Source organism: Myiozetetes cayanensis, unplaced genomic scaffold (genome assembly GCF_022539395.1).
Source record: "Myiozetetes cayanensis isolate MyiCay16 unplaced genomic scaffold, myiCay2020 scf14, whole genome shotgun sequence".
Taxonomy (NCBI): domain Eukaryota; kingdom Metazoa; phylum Chordata; class Aves; order Passeriformes; family Tyrannidae; genus Myiozetetes; species Myiozetetes cayanensis.
The window spans coordinates 13233902-13246390 of NW_026087048.1; the positions used below are offsets into that span (position 1 = coordinate 13233902).

Consider the following 12489-nt stretch of genomic DNA (forward strand, 5'->3'; position numbering starts at 1 on the left):
TGCCAGGGTTTCCCCAGGTCTGTGCATGCAGGGCAGAGGATCCAGGTAGATGGTAGAGACTGCTGTGAAAGATGTAAAATGGTTGTATCAATCGTTTCTTTCCCCCATGAGAACCTGGGGGCTACCAGAAGGGAGCAAAACCTTCCCTCTGTATGTCTGGAAATGTGATGCCTAATTGAATTAACTCATGTCTCCTTTAATGAAACCAACTGTTTGCAGAGGTGCCTGCAGTAGCTGTGGCTGAATTAAGCAGCTAAGCAAGATTTTCTAGAGGCAAAACACATTTATCAGTGCTACAATGCTATAGCTCTCCTCTTCCAGTAGTTTCTCTTATAAGATGTGGTGTGTTTGATCAGGTGAGGGAACACCTCTCTTCACACAGATCCTACTTGTCCTTGGGTTTTTGAGACCTTCTCACGTGTCACATGGAAAGTGTGATCCTCTGGTTTTGGGGGTCGTAGCAGAGGAGCAAGGAGCCACCAGACACCAACTTCTGTCTGTATTTCTCTTTGGGATTTTTAGACCAACCTCAACTGGACCAACGTTCATGCCATCAATTTGACCTTGGTGAACGTCACCAGTGAGGACAACGGGTTCCTGCTCACCTGCATTGCTGAGAACGTGGTGGGGATGAGCAATGCCAGTGTGCTGCTCACCGTCTACTGTAAGTACCCCTGGAGAGACCTTGTCCATACAGAGACTAGAGGGGCTGCCTTGGGAACTGTTTGAGTGCACAGCCACTTGCTACCTGTGACATGTTGGGTTTGTGAGTGAGGATTAGGAGGAGCTGAGAACAGTGAGGAGGAGGTGGATCCTCACACACCTCTCTCTCAAGCGTCAGGAATTCTGCTTTCCTGACACTTCCATCAATCCAGAAATGAGCACTAGAGCAGGGGAGGAGCATCAGTACCCCACTGGTGGTGGGCATCTCTCCACCCATCTCTTGGAAGATCCAGTAGAGTAAGAAAAAGCCATAAAGGGACTAAAAATCCATTTAAAAACACGGGATTGATTGCCCTGATGCTGTGTGAGACTTTCGGTGACACCTTTGCTAAAGACACTGATTTCAGGGATATTAGTGCTTCCCCCAGGTCTGTTCCTATAAATTTGGACTGCAAATGCCATGTAAATGTGCACATGTAAAATTTCAACTGTTCACTTTTATCTTCAAGTAGCTCAACTTTTTGTGCTTTCTAATATAACATAACACAAACCTGACCTTAAGAGGAAGTTTACACAGCTTTGTGGTCTCAAGCAGCTGAGATTTACTATATTTTGCTGTGTCTGTAATATTTGCCCCTACTCTGTAGTTTGAAAATCTGTCCCCCACCCCCAACCTAGCCAGGTAGAGTGGAGACCCATGTGGGATTCTGACTAGTCTTAGTAAACCCATGCTTGCTGTGTGATGCTTTACTACTTTCATCTTCCTCCCAGTAAGTGCTATTGATGGATTGAAGAATGGAGGTGATTAAAGCTCAGCTAAGAGGTGATTGGTCAGCAGGTGGGGGGTTTTTTGGATAGTGTTTTAGCATCTTTTCCTCCACACCTTAAACAGCACCATGGCTATGCCTATTTTCACCCATGAAATCCTCTAAGCTGCTGACAGTTTCTGCTACCCCTGCTCTTGTTGCCCAGACCCATCACTCAGGGCTGTAATTTCACACTGAAAAGATCTGGGTTTGTGCGTGTAGGTGGCTGCCTGTTTTGAATCCTCCCTGCCAGGAAGATGTGAACAAGCCACATGCAGATCTGGGCTTGAGAGTGAAAGAAGGTGGCTGGGACATGACTGTGTGGTTCAGGGTAGATGGGTGCTGGTGGGAGAATTTTGCTCATCTCCAACCAGCTCTGCACCTTCTTTTCTTCTGCAACATTCACTGCCTGAAAAATTCAGGTTTTTTTTTTCTTTTTCCCAAAAGATGTGTCTGAGTTGGTGTGTTGTTTTTCTTCACTGTGGAAGCCCCATGGATTGTCTTTGCAGCTGGATGGTACCAGAAAAAGGAGGGTTTTTAGGGAAGACTTATACCTCTGTGTCCTTTATCTTTGCACAAAACTTGTTCTTCTAGTTGAGACCTTGCCAGCCTTGGGGTTTGGGACCTTACGTGTAGGCGTTGTAAATGGGGTTTCAGAAGCCATAGCAGAGCAACATTTGAATTCTTTGGGTGTCCCAGGGGGAAGACAATACATATGCAATAAATTGCAGGTGGAGTCTCTGCTTTTCTTATCCCTCTCCCACTCTACTCCCTTTAATTAAAACACCCCTGGAGGCTGTTCGGCGAGTGAGAGCTCCTTTGGGATGTTCAGGCAGTCAAAACCCCCAAGGACAGGCAGTCACTGAGGGATGTTTGCTTCCACAGCTGCGCAATCCAAAATTGCTTGGTGTGACTGGAGAGCTCCCATGGGCACCTTGCACTTGTGTAATGTAACAGGGCTACATTGTGGTGTCCTTAAAGGGAACAGGCGGCCTGCCTGTGATCCCTTGGGAGGAGGAGAACTGCAGTAGGTGTGTGGACTGGACAGCTCCAAGCTTAGTTGTTCCTGGGCTGGTGAAAGGGCCATCCCTGCCATTAATTTGTACCCCTGTTCAGAAGACCAGGACGCTGGCTCTGGCTCAGATCCTCCTTTCAGGGAGCGTGGAGCGGTTCTTGCGACAGCGCTCCTTCTCTGCAGACATCCGCTGGCAAGAGTGGAAGGAACGAGGGATTTTGGAGATGGTCAATATCCTTAGTTTCCATGGTGCACAGAGACATGATGTGGGGTGGAGGTGTGCTGTGAGCCTGCCGTGTTTCTCTCTGCTAGATCCCCCTCGCATCCTTACTCTGGAGGAGCCGGTGCTACACCTGGAGCACTGCATTGCATTTGCAGTGCATGGGAACCCAGCTCCCACCCTTCACTGGCTGCACAACGGCCAGGTCCTCCGGGAGACAGAGATCATCCACATGGAGTTTTACCAGCAAGGGGAAGTGTCTGAGGGTTGCCTGCTCTTCAACAAACCCACTCACTACAACAATGGCAACTACACGATCGTGGCCACCAACCAGCTGGGCTCAGCCAACCAAACTATCAAAGGACACTTCCTTGAAAAGCCCTTTCCAGGTAGGATATTCAGTTTATCTCATTAGGGTTCCCTGCAATCTGAAGGTCTTACTGTGGCCCTACCAATAATCCTTGCATCTAAACAAGGCCTTAACCCAAGCTGGCCTTTGTTAGAGCATCCGGTTGGAAGAGGTGAACTCTGGAAGCCTCTTCTGACTAGTGTGATTTTCCTGTTCAAGTATACTTTGGTGTCATTTCAGCTCTTTAATGCTGGCAGAGATACTGACTGGTTTAGATAAATTTGTTTTTGTAATATATTCTGCGGTGTATTTATTTATTTATTTTAAAGATCTTTAGGAATTTCAGTGGGAATAGGATGTAAGTTTGGCCAATTATTTTGGGTCTACTCTTGGGTGTCCCAAAGAGGTTGCTCAATTTTTTTGAGAGAAAGTATTCTGCTACATGGTAGTTATAAGCTGTAGAAAGGAAAGCCCTTTGAAGTCATGCAGCTCTTCCATTTCTTTACTTCTAGCTTGCATTTGTGAAATGATTAAAGCTGGATGCAGCAGTGTCAGGATTGTTTTCTTTCTGAATGCGGTATGTGCAATTCCAGGATGACAGGTCTACAAAAGATGCAACGGCTCAATTAGTCACTTTGCATCAGTTTGCTGGCATTTCTTAACTGATTGCTTGGAATTCCCTGTTGTACTCCCTGGTGATTCAGAGCTTAGCTAAAAAAAAAAAAAAAAAAAAAGAAATGGCAAGCATTTGAGGACATAAAGATCCAGCTCTGGGGAGTGCAGCAGAGACTTTTGTGGAGGCCTGTGTGCTTTATGGGAGCATCTTGGTCTGCTCTCTGATATTGCAACACCACACTGGCCATCATGGAGTTAAGATCTGTGCTGCCTTCAGGAATGATGCCGTGAGAAAGTGGCAGCTCTAAATTGGCCCCTGCAGCCCAAGAAAATCCAGCAAAATAGGGCGTTTGCTAAATATAGAAAAATACCAACGGTACTCTCATTTATTATTTATATCACACCATATATGTACACAGAGTTTTCCCGCAGGTCAAATATCATAAATGCAAACCCGAATCTCTGCCTTGAAGATCTGACAATTGAACAAATGAGCTGATATGGATAGGAGTGGAAAATTTGTATTCTGACTTCAAGGATGCTGCCCTGTTTGGATATTTGACCTATTTATGTTTCTTTCTGTCAGGGCAGAAGAGCAGCTTATCAAATGTAGGTGGGTGAGGAGAAGCAGACAGGTTTGCAGTCTCAGCTCTCTCAGGTCCCACCTTTGTGACTCAATTTCCCCATCTGTAAAATGGGAACAGCTCTTAAGTAGGTGCTGGATCTCCAGAAAAGAAGCAGATATGCCATTCTGGAGAGCTGATTTTGGAAATGGATCTGAGCCATCTGAGCTGTGATGTGGGAAAGCACAGTGATGTTTGAAGACCATCTCATGTTAGAGGCTCTGGGGGAATGGGATTGTGTGAAACAAATGTAAAATACTGCTCTTGTGAGTGTACCTTCACCCATGCCTTGTGTGTACTGTTGGTGTGGAGTGCTTACTGCCCCTGAACCATCTCTCAGCAGGAGCTGACCCATTTCTTTTATTTCTTCTGATCCAAAGTCCCAAGCCATTCCTCACCCTGGCAGCCCCTCTCAGCCCAATGCAGGATGTAATTTACTTTCCTTGAAGCTTGTTGCTTCGTCCACTACCACAGCTGACATAGACACTCAATGCAGTTGACGTTTATAATTTCCCATTTGAAGGTAGATTCCTTCAGAAAATGCCACACATTGAAGGTTCCCCAGTGTGATTCATTGAAGCCCTCATTGCCTACAGCAATTCAAATGTGCAAGGACTTTGCTGTCAGTACCCAGGATGAGGCTATTAGTCTTAATTAATTAATGAAAGCATAGTGCCTGGAAGACTTCCTATCAGCATAGAAAAGGACCTGTGCTCATATATTTTAGAACCCCCTAGTTGAAAACCTCCCATTGGTACCATGCCACACTGTGTTTTCCAGGCCGAGAGGAACAAGGTACTGTTAGAAGCTGGGTGGAAGCTGGGAGATATATGCTACATGTCATATCCCCCTTCTCTCTGATGCTGTGTTTGTAGCAGAAAGGGCAGTGGCTCCCAGAACAGTTTTGTGTCATATCCTGTAAAAATCTTGTTGCTTGTTGTCATTGGTATCTCTGCCATAGGCTACCATCTCCCTATTTAATCCACAAAGGTCAGTGTACCTGTGATGAGTGTTCAGTACTTGGGGAACTTCCCACAGAACTCAAGTTGTCAGAAATTTCTTTGTTATTTTTTATGCTTTGAAAAATAGGGTTCACTGGAAAAAAACCCAAACAAACCAACCCTTTTTGTGGGTTTCTGTTGAATTTGCTTTGTCCCGCAGAGAAAAAATGGAAAGCTGAAAATGTAGAAGCAGCAAGAATTTTATGACTAGACTCTGTCTACCTTAATAGGAAAAAAAGTCTCCAAATAAAATATTTCTTCCTTCCCTCCCCCCACCTTTTTGCTAGAAAAAACCAAGGAAAGTTACACTTCTGCTCAGCTTGAAACAAAAATATTTTTTCAGGTTTTTCCCCTGTTTTGGAAAGCTGTGTTTGTCACCCGGGGATTGTTTTATGCTTCCCTTCCAAAACTCACCCAATACTTCAGCATGAACATTTCAGCATCCTTCCAGGAGCCCTCTGCCAGCAAAGCTGTGTAAACTCCAGTTAATATCGGGCTCAGTTTCTTACACGGGCGAGTGAATTGAAAGCTGACGTTATTCTCACGCTATGTAAACTGAGTGTCACCGAGGGCTTTAGACCTCATTGTCTGGGGCCTCGGCCACCTTCGGAGCTGAAAGGAGCTTTCCTGGATAGACTGGAGCAGTCAAGAGGCTGACAGCAGGGACTGGCACGGTTGTCTCAGGCAAGAGGCAGCTCTAGGACAGCCACAGCCTCCGTGCCCGGTTCAGGTGCTATTGGTTGCTATGAACGCCTCATGAAAGCAGGTCAGAGGTCTCTAAGCCCCAAACTGGGCTCTCCTCCATGGGAGTTGGTACTTGTAGGACTTTGTCCTTGGGTGAACACTGCCATGTAAAGCAAAATCTGCTTCTCTCCCCTCCACCTCCATCCTGCCCAGCCCTGCGTTTCTGTTGAGCTTTGCTCGCCTGCTGGAAGCAGAGTTGTTTAACAATCATTCAGAAGAGTGGTTAGTGTGCTGCCACTTGTTCTCCTTGTTGGCCTCACAGTAGTATCCTTCCCCTCTTCTTTCAGCCCAGGGTTCTCCATCCTGGCCTCCAAGTGTGCCCTGCTGGCACATGCACTACAGTTTCCAGTTACAATTGCCCGAGAGGAAAAAATATGAAAAGTTGGTTTCCTGGGCTCTTTGGGGTGGTGAAATGTGTCTGAGGTGGGTTGGGAATGAGACCCCTCTCCCTTTGCTGTGCCGCTGACTGTGTTGTTTCTCTCTTTGTCCTTTCCACAGAGAGTACGGACAACTTTGTCTCAAGTAAGTGTCTCATTGCCTTTTGCATACTGTGGCTGGTTTGTTTCTTTGTTTTTCTCCTGCCCCTCTGTGATTTACATATTCCTGGAGGAAAAATCAGGAAGCCAGAAGCAGTTTGGTGGAGGTTACACAAAGCCCTGGCTTCCTCATGAATGAGCAAGGTGCCTGGGGAGCTTCTGATGAGTTGAGTAGTCTCTAGAGACCAGGAGATGCTCATTTCCATCTAGTGATGTCTTGCAGAAGGTCCTATAAAGGAAATGGTGGTTGGTTGTGGTGTAGCAAAGGGGTCTTAAGTAGATGCAGTCTGGCCAGTCCTCAGTGACCTCTTTCTAGGGTGGACTGAGACAAGAAACAGGAATTAACTTCTGTAGAGTTTCCACAAGACATTCTTCCTACATCTCCCCAGAAAAAAACAACCCCCAAAAACATCTCAAAAAAGCATCCAAGGTACTGTTTCTACTAATAAAGTTCTGCTGGAGGCACTCTTGTGTTTTAACCCTACTTAGTCCAGTAGATATTTGAAAACTAGGAGATGGCTCAAGAGTGGAGGGTACCCACTCTGAGACACAAGGCTCCCACATGTTTCCCATTTGTAAATCTGGAGTGACATCAGCACAGTGCCAGTCTGTGTTTTCTCTGCTAATGTGTGTAGGGAACTCTCTGATGGTTGATTTGTGCCTTCTGAAAAAGAAAGTTGCAGCCTCTGTTAGGGGTGAACTGGATCTCGTTAGGTCGGGCCACTGGAATATGCTGGGTGCCTTGGCAGTCCCCTGTGAGCCACACTGAATCTTCTGTCTTTGGTGTTTTGGTTTCAGTTGGGGATTATGAAGTGAGTCCCACCCCACCGATCACTGTGACCCACAAACCAGAAGAGGACACTTTTGGGGTGAGTCCTGGTCTCTGCTCTACCGAACTGTTTTGCATGCATTCCTTGTAACTGATGACTCAATATTTGCGCTCCTCTGCTGTTTTGAGTGTTTGCAAGGAAAATCTCTTCCTTTATGACTCAAGGCAGCAATCAGAAGGATTTTGTGGCTTGTGTGTCAGACAGGTAAAATACTACCATGAACCATCTGATCCTCTTGGGTCTGCAGTGTGGGACCTGGGAGCGCTTTGAAATCGAGGCATCCTATGAAGTCACTGCTGGCAGGGTCAGAAATTCTCACTCTAATAAAGTAGCACCCAGAGAACAAACAAACAGGCAGTCATGTGTTTCAGACTGTTATTGATCTGTTAAGTTTAGCAGGATGAGGGACTCAGATTTAGCTTGGTTCAGTTCTGTCAGTACATGTTTGCCCTCCCTCCTGCTGTGCAGGGCATGCCTAAAATGAAAAGGGAAAGAAAGCCTAGGGCTTATCAGATTTCAGCATTGTCTTTCTTCTGCAGAATCCAGGTAGAAAAAGAAAAATTAGCATGTTACACAATTGTTCTAATTATGTGAAAGTTTTAAGATACTGAAACCCACCAGAACAAACAAAACTCAGTCCACAGTGGCTTCAGTTCTCATCCATCTGAAAACCTCCTATAACTGAAGTGAAAGCTTTGAACAGTAAGGCTGGAGTAATAATGTGCACTGATTATTAAATATAAAACACAGAAAACAAGCTGGGGATGAAAATAGAGTGTGCTAAAATAAAAATTTAAAAATATCATAACAAATGTACCAAGAACAGGGGAAAGAGTTGCAAAATGAAATTACTTTTTCTTGTTTAAATGATGTATTTTCTATTATAGCAGAATGCAGTTTTGTAAAAGGAAGCAAGGTCTAAATGCATCACAAGACCCAGTACAGAAGAATTGGACAAATGCCAGAGAAATTGTTGTTTATATCAATGCAATAAAAGTAGCTCGAGCAAAGACTTGAAGGAATAAATATTCATAAATATTAAAATAAGCTTGGGATTGTAAGCCCTTTAGGGCAAGGAGGTTTTCTTTCCTCTGCTTGCACACTGCCACAGTGGAATCACAGTTCCAGTGAAGGACTTGGACAATACTGTAGTATCAATATTTACTACTAAAAATTACGATAAATAGGGAACCATTAGAGGCTTTTGGAAACCCAGATGTTTTAGAGGGAAAAAAACCTCAGTTCTACTTAATTTTTTCTGTTCTCTTTTTGTGGTATGTTATTTTCCCCTCACTCTTTGTCCTGAGGGATGTTTGGATGGAGAGAGAATTGCTCTTTCTAAAGATTTTTTGCTGCTCCTGTGTGTTCCCAGCTGACGTTTGTATAGCTTTGGTGTTGTAAGGTCATGGCACAGTGCTGATGTCAGAAACGGAGGCTTGGGATGTGGTGAGTGCAGGCACTGGAACAGAGGTCCTTCTTCCCTGCAGATATATGGACGGAGGGTCTGGGGAAAACTGGTGCTGAACAGCATCACTGTTGGGAAGATCCCAGACCTCCCAGTTCTGGAAACAGCCTGTGATCCTTCCAAGCTGTGCCAGAGCCCTCTGCTTTAGCTTGTGTTTTCCTCCATAGCTGGGCTGCAGTAGGTGGTATGAGCCTACAGAAACTGGGCAAGGAGGTGCTATATTTCCAATTTAGACTCTTAAATTCCTCTCTCTTGACTCTAAGGCTTTTTCCTTCCAGGTTTCCATAGCGGTTGGGCTGGCAGCTTTTGCTTGTGTCCTCTTGGTCGTCCTCTTTATTATGATCAACAAGTATGGCCGGCGGTCCAAGTTTGGGATGAAAGGTAGGTGCAGTCACTTTCCCCTAGCAGGAGGCACCTTCCAGGATTGCCCGGCTCTTATAGCACACATGGAAAGGTGTTGTGGTTTTATTCCTACATTGCCAGTGTTGGTGCAAAGCCTCCTAAATAGAACGTAACCCTCTTCAGTTTGTTGAGAGAGTAATGGAGATACGTGGGCTGGTGGGTCTCACCTGTATGTGCTTCTGCGGGCAGAAGTGTGCATGTGTGTTCCTTATCAGTACTTAACTGCATCTACAGGCTGCCCAGGAGAGCTCTGAGCCTACTCCCTCCAGCCATGTGTTGAGGGAGTTGTACTCAGGGCAGCATGCTCTTGGGTGAAACCTTTTTTGTGGACTTGGTGGTGCGTGGGCTTCCCCTGCGCTGGCTCCAGAGCGCAGTGTGTGAAGGGGCAGGGACAGAAGGTCATGAAATTGTTTTAGGTTCTGTTGAAAAGGCAAGTGGACCCACTCTGTGACTGTCTGTGGGTGGGGACAGAGATGCTGCTGTCAGTTTGTAATGTCCATACTGGGAGGGCAGTGGTGTGGAAGGTCTCTTTCTGCTGCTTCTCTGATGAAAAGTTTCCTTCTCTGCGTCACAAAATAATGACTTTAAAAACTTATTCAAGTGTTGTTGATAGTGACTGGAAAGTGAGAAGGCATCTGATATTTGCCAGGCAGAACTGGTCTCTGCGTCCTACCGACACCAGCTCTGTGATGTGACAGAGCTAATGCCAGAGTAATGATTCTGTGCCATCTGCTTTCTGTGACTCTGCTGGTATCTCCAGTTGGGCAGCGTTGGTGGTGCCCAGTGAAGGCTGGAGGAAGAGCCTTCCCATGACAAAGTAGTTCCCAGCCTAATTGGTGGCTCATGCATACACTGTTTGAAGCCAGGCTTTGACAAACACAAGCTTCTCCCAAGGCTCCCGAGTCAGAGCCTGTTTCCTGGCCTTGCTGTGGTCTGTGCTGCAGGGCAGGTTGATGGTTTTGGGAATGCTCCTTGTGCTTGCCCAGGGCTTTGTTTGCTTTACGTAGACATTTCCTGAGTGGGTCCAGATGGGATTCTGGCTGGAGTTTCTCCTATGCATCCTATGGAGATAGAAGACAGGACATTTAATTAAGTAGTGAATCCTCTACACCAACTTAGCAATATTTAGTCCATATGTCCAATGATAAGAACCATCTGGTGGGGTGTACTGACTAGTGGGTGGAGTACAGGAATGGAAGACACGGTTCCTGGGATCAATTCCCAGCTCTTCTACTGACTCAGTGTCCATAGGCAATTAGCTCTCTTAACCTCTGTCTCTGCTTTAATTTCCCCATCTGTAAAACTGGGATGATGTTACGTGCCTTCTGGAGGGATTTGTCAGAACACTTTGGAAGTGCTTTGGGCCACTGATGGAGCTTAGAGATACAAATATAAAAAGGAAAAGTAACATCTGACCCTAATGGAAGAATCAAAGAGGAATGAAGTGAGCCTGATGTGAGTAATGAGTCTTGGTGAACAGATGTGTGTATGTGTTTAGAGGTGTTTGGATAAGCGTGTCAGTGGATATTTTGCATTCCCAGAAAACAACGGGATGCCGTGATGGGCCCTTGTGTGTATGGTTTTTGGGAGGCAAAATTGTTTAACCAGAAAAGCTTGCTTTCATCCTTATTATTCTGTGTTTCTTCCAATTTGGATATAAAACCACAACCCTGCAAAGTTTCTACAAGTTTTATTGACATTGCTTGGAGAGATGGAGTTGACAGAGCCTAAGTACATTTTTAAAAAACAGATAACTCATTAAAGGGTTACAAATGTCATAGGCATTGCCTACTCACACTGCCCAAACTCTACTCCCTGTTTGAGGTTGAGAATTCTCATGCCCTGTGGACAGTTTCCCTAGCACATGATCTTATCTACTCTGAGCTTTCTGTTTTTCCCCAGCATCTCTTCTTCCTTAATGTTTTCTTTAGCCCTAACATCATTGTCAGCTGCTATACTACCAGGCTTTGCCTGTGTCTCCCTTTTTTGCATCAGGCTTTCCTCAGAGTCCCTCACTATCAGTCAGTTCTTGCGCAGGAGCTGTCCTTTATGGCACCCAGCATGTTATCGTTTACTAAGGAAAAAAAAAATTCCAAACCCTGAGTCTTTTTGGGAAAGTTCATCATTGCCTGATTCAGGAGCTGTTCACCGCCAGCTGATATGTTGCCACTTGTTGAAATCCCAGCTTGGCAGGCCTGCAGGAGCAGGTTTTTCCTGTTGTTTTTGTCACGGATGCAGAACATTGTGTACTCGTGTTGGACACGTTACCCACAGCACCTCATGAGTCTTTCTGAGAACATCTTTTTCCTTCTGCTTCTCCTAGTGTTCAGCAGATGGTTTATTTCTTAGAGAGAGGTGAACTTGGACTGACAAGGTTGGATGTCAACGTTGAGTTTGGAAGGCCCCCTGGGCCAACCTTCTGGGTTGCCCATGAACCTTAGAACCAGACTAATGGGCTGCCAAGTGTCCAACACCCCCGCTGCCTTTGCTGTAAAGAATGTTGCTGTGTCTTGATGCCCGTGTGCTGGGGGAGGACTATGAGAGGACGGAGTGTCCACATTTGTCCTCTTCTGGCTGGTAGCACACCCTTGGAATGTTGCACCAGGGACCTGTCAGAGCCACCGCTCTGCTTACGACCCAGTTACTGATCCAGCAGCAGCCAAGCGGTGGGAAAGCCTGCGGTGCCAAGTGTGCCGACGATGGGCTGGAGCAGTGGCACCAACAAAAGCTCCTTTGAAAGGGGCTCTGACGCGCTGTGCTCCTCAGCTGAGCCCGCAGAGGCTGGCTGGGCACCATCCCCCTCGCCTTCCCCTGCTCCCCCCAGAGAGGGCATTCATTAACACGGAACGGTGGAGGTCAGATCCTCTTTCTGGCCGCCTGTCGGTTTTGGCTCCCGTAGCTGGGAGGGAACAGAGGGTGGGCTGAGGCAGCTGGGGGGAGCTGGGAGATCGCTGGAGCTGGGCTGGTGGAGGCGGCAGGGAAATGGCAAACAAAGCTCCTTTTTGTGAAAAAGTTACATGGGCAACACAGAGGCAGTGGGGGGAAAACCGCTGGGAAAAGTGAATGTTAAAACTGAGACACATTGAAGTTGCAGAAATGGACTGCAACTGCTTGCTGAAGGGTGATGTATTCTGGGGGTGGGGGCTAAGATGCTTTTTAAAGCCTTATATTATTGTGGGAAAAAGAAAAGGGTATTGCCAAACACAAAATTTGGAGTTCG

General features: G+C 46.1%; 1 protein-coding gene across 4 annotated transcripts in view; it reads left to right on the plus strand.

Annotated features, from left to right (window-relative positions):
- Positions 1–12489, plus strand: part of NTRK3 (neurotrophic receptor tyrosine kinase 3) — a 222492-nt gene that overhangs the window by 62933 nt on the left and 147070 nt on the right. For all 4 annotated transcript variants that reach the window (XM_050309944.1, XM_050309945.1, XM_050309946.1 and 1 more), the window contains 5 exons: positions 523–664; positions 2797–3093; positions 6535–6558; positions 7371–7441; positions 9146–9248. In XM_050309944.1, the coding sequence (XP_050165901.1) occupies positions 523–664; positions 2797–3093; positions 6535–6558; positions 7371–7441; positions 9146–9248 (637 nt within the window). The remainder of the gene's footprint in view (positions 1–522; positions 665–2796; positions 3094–6534; positions 6559–7370; positions 7442–9145; positions 9249–12489) is intronic.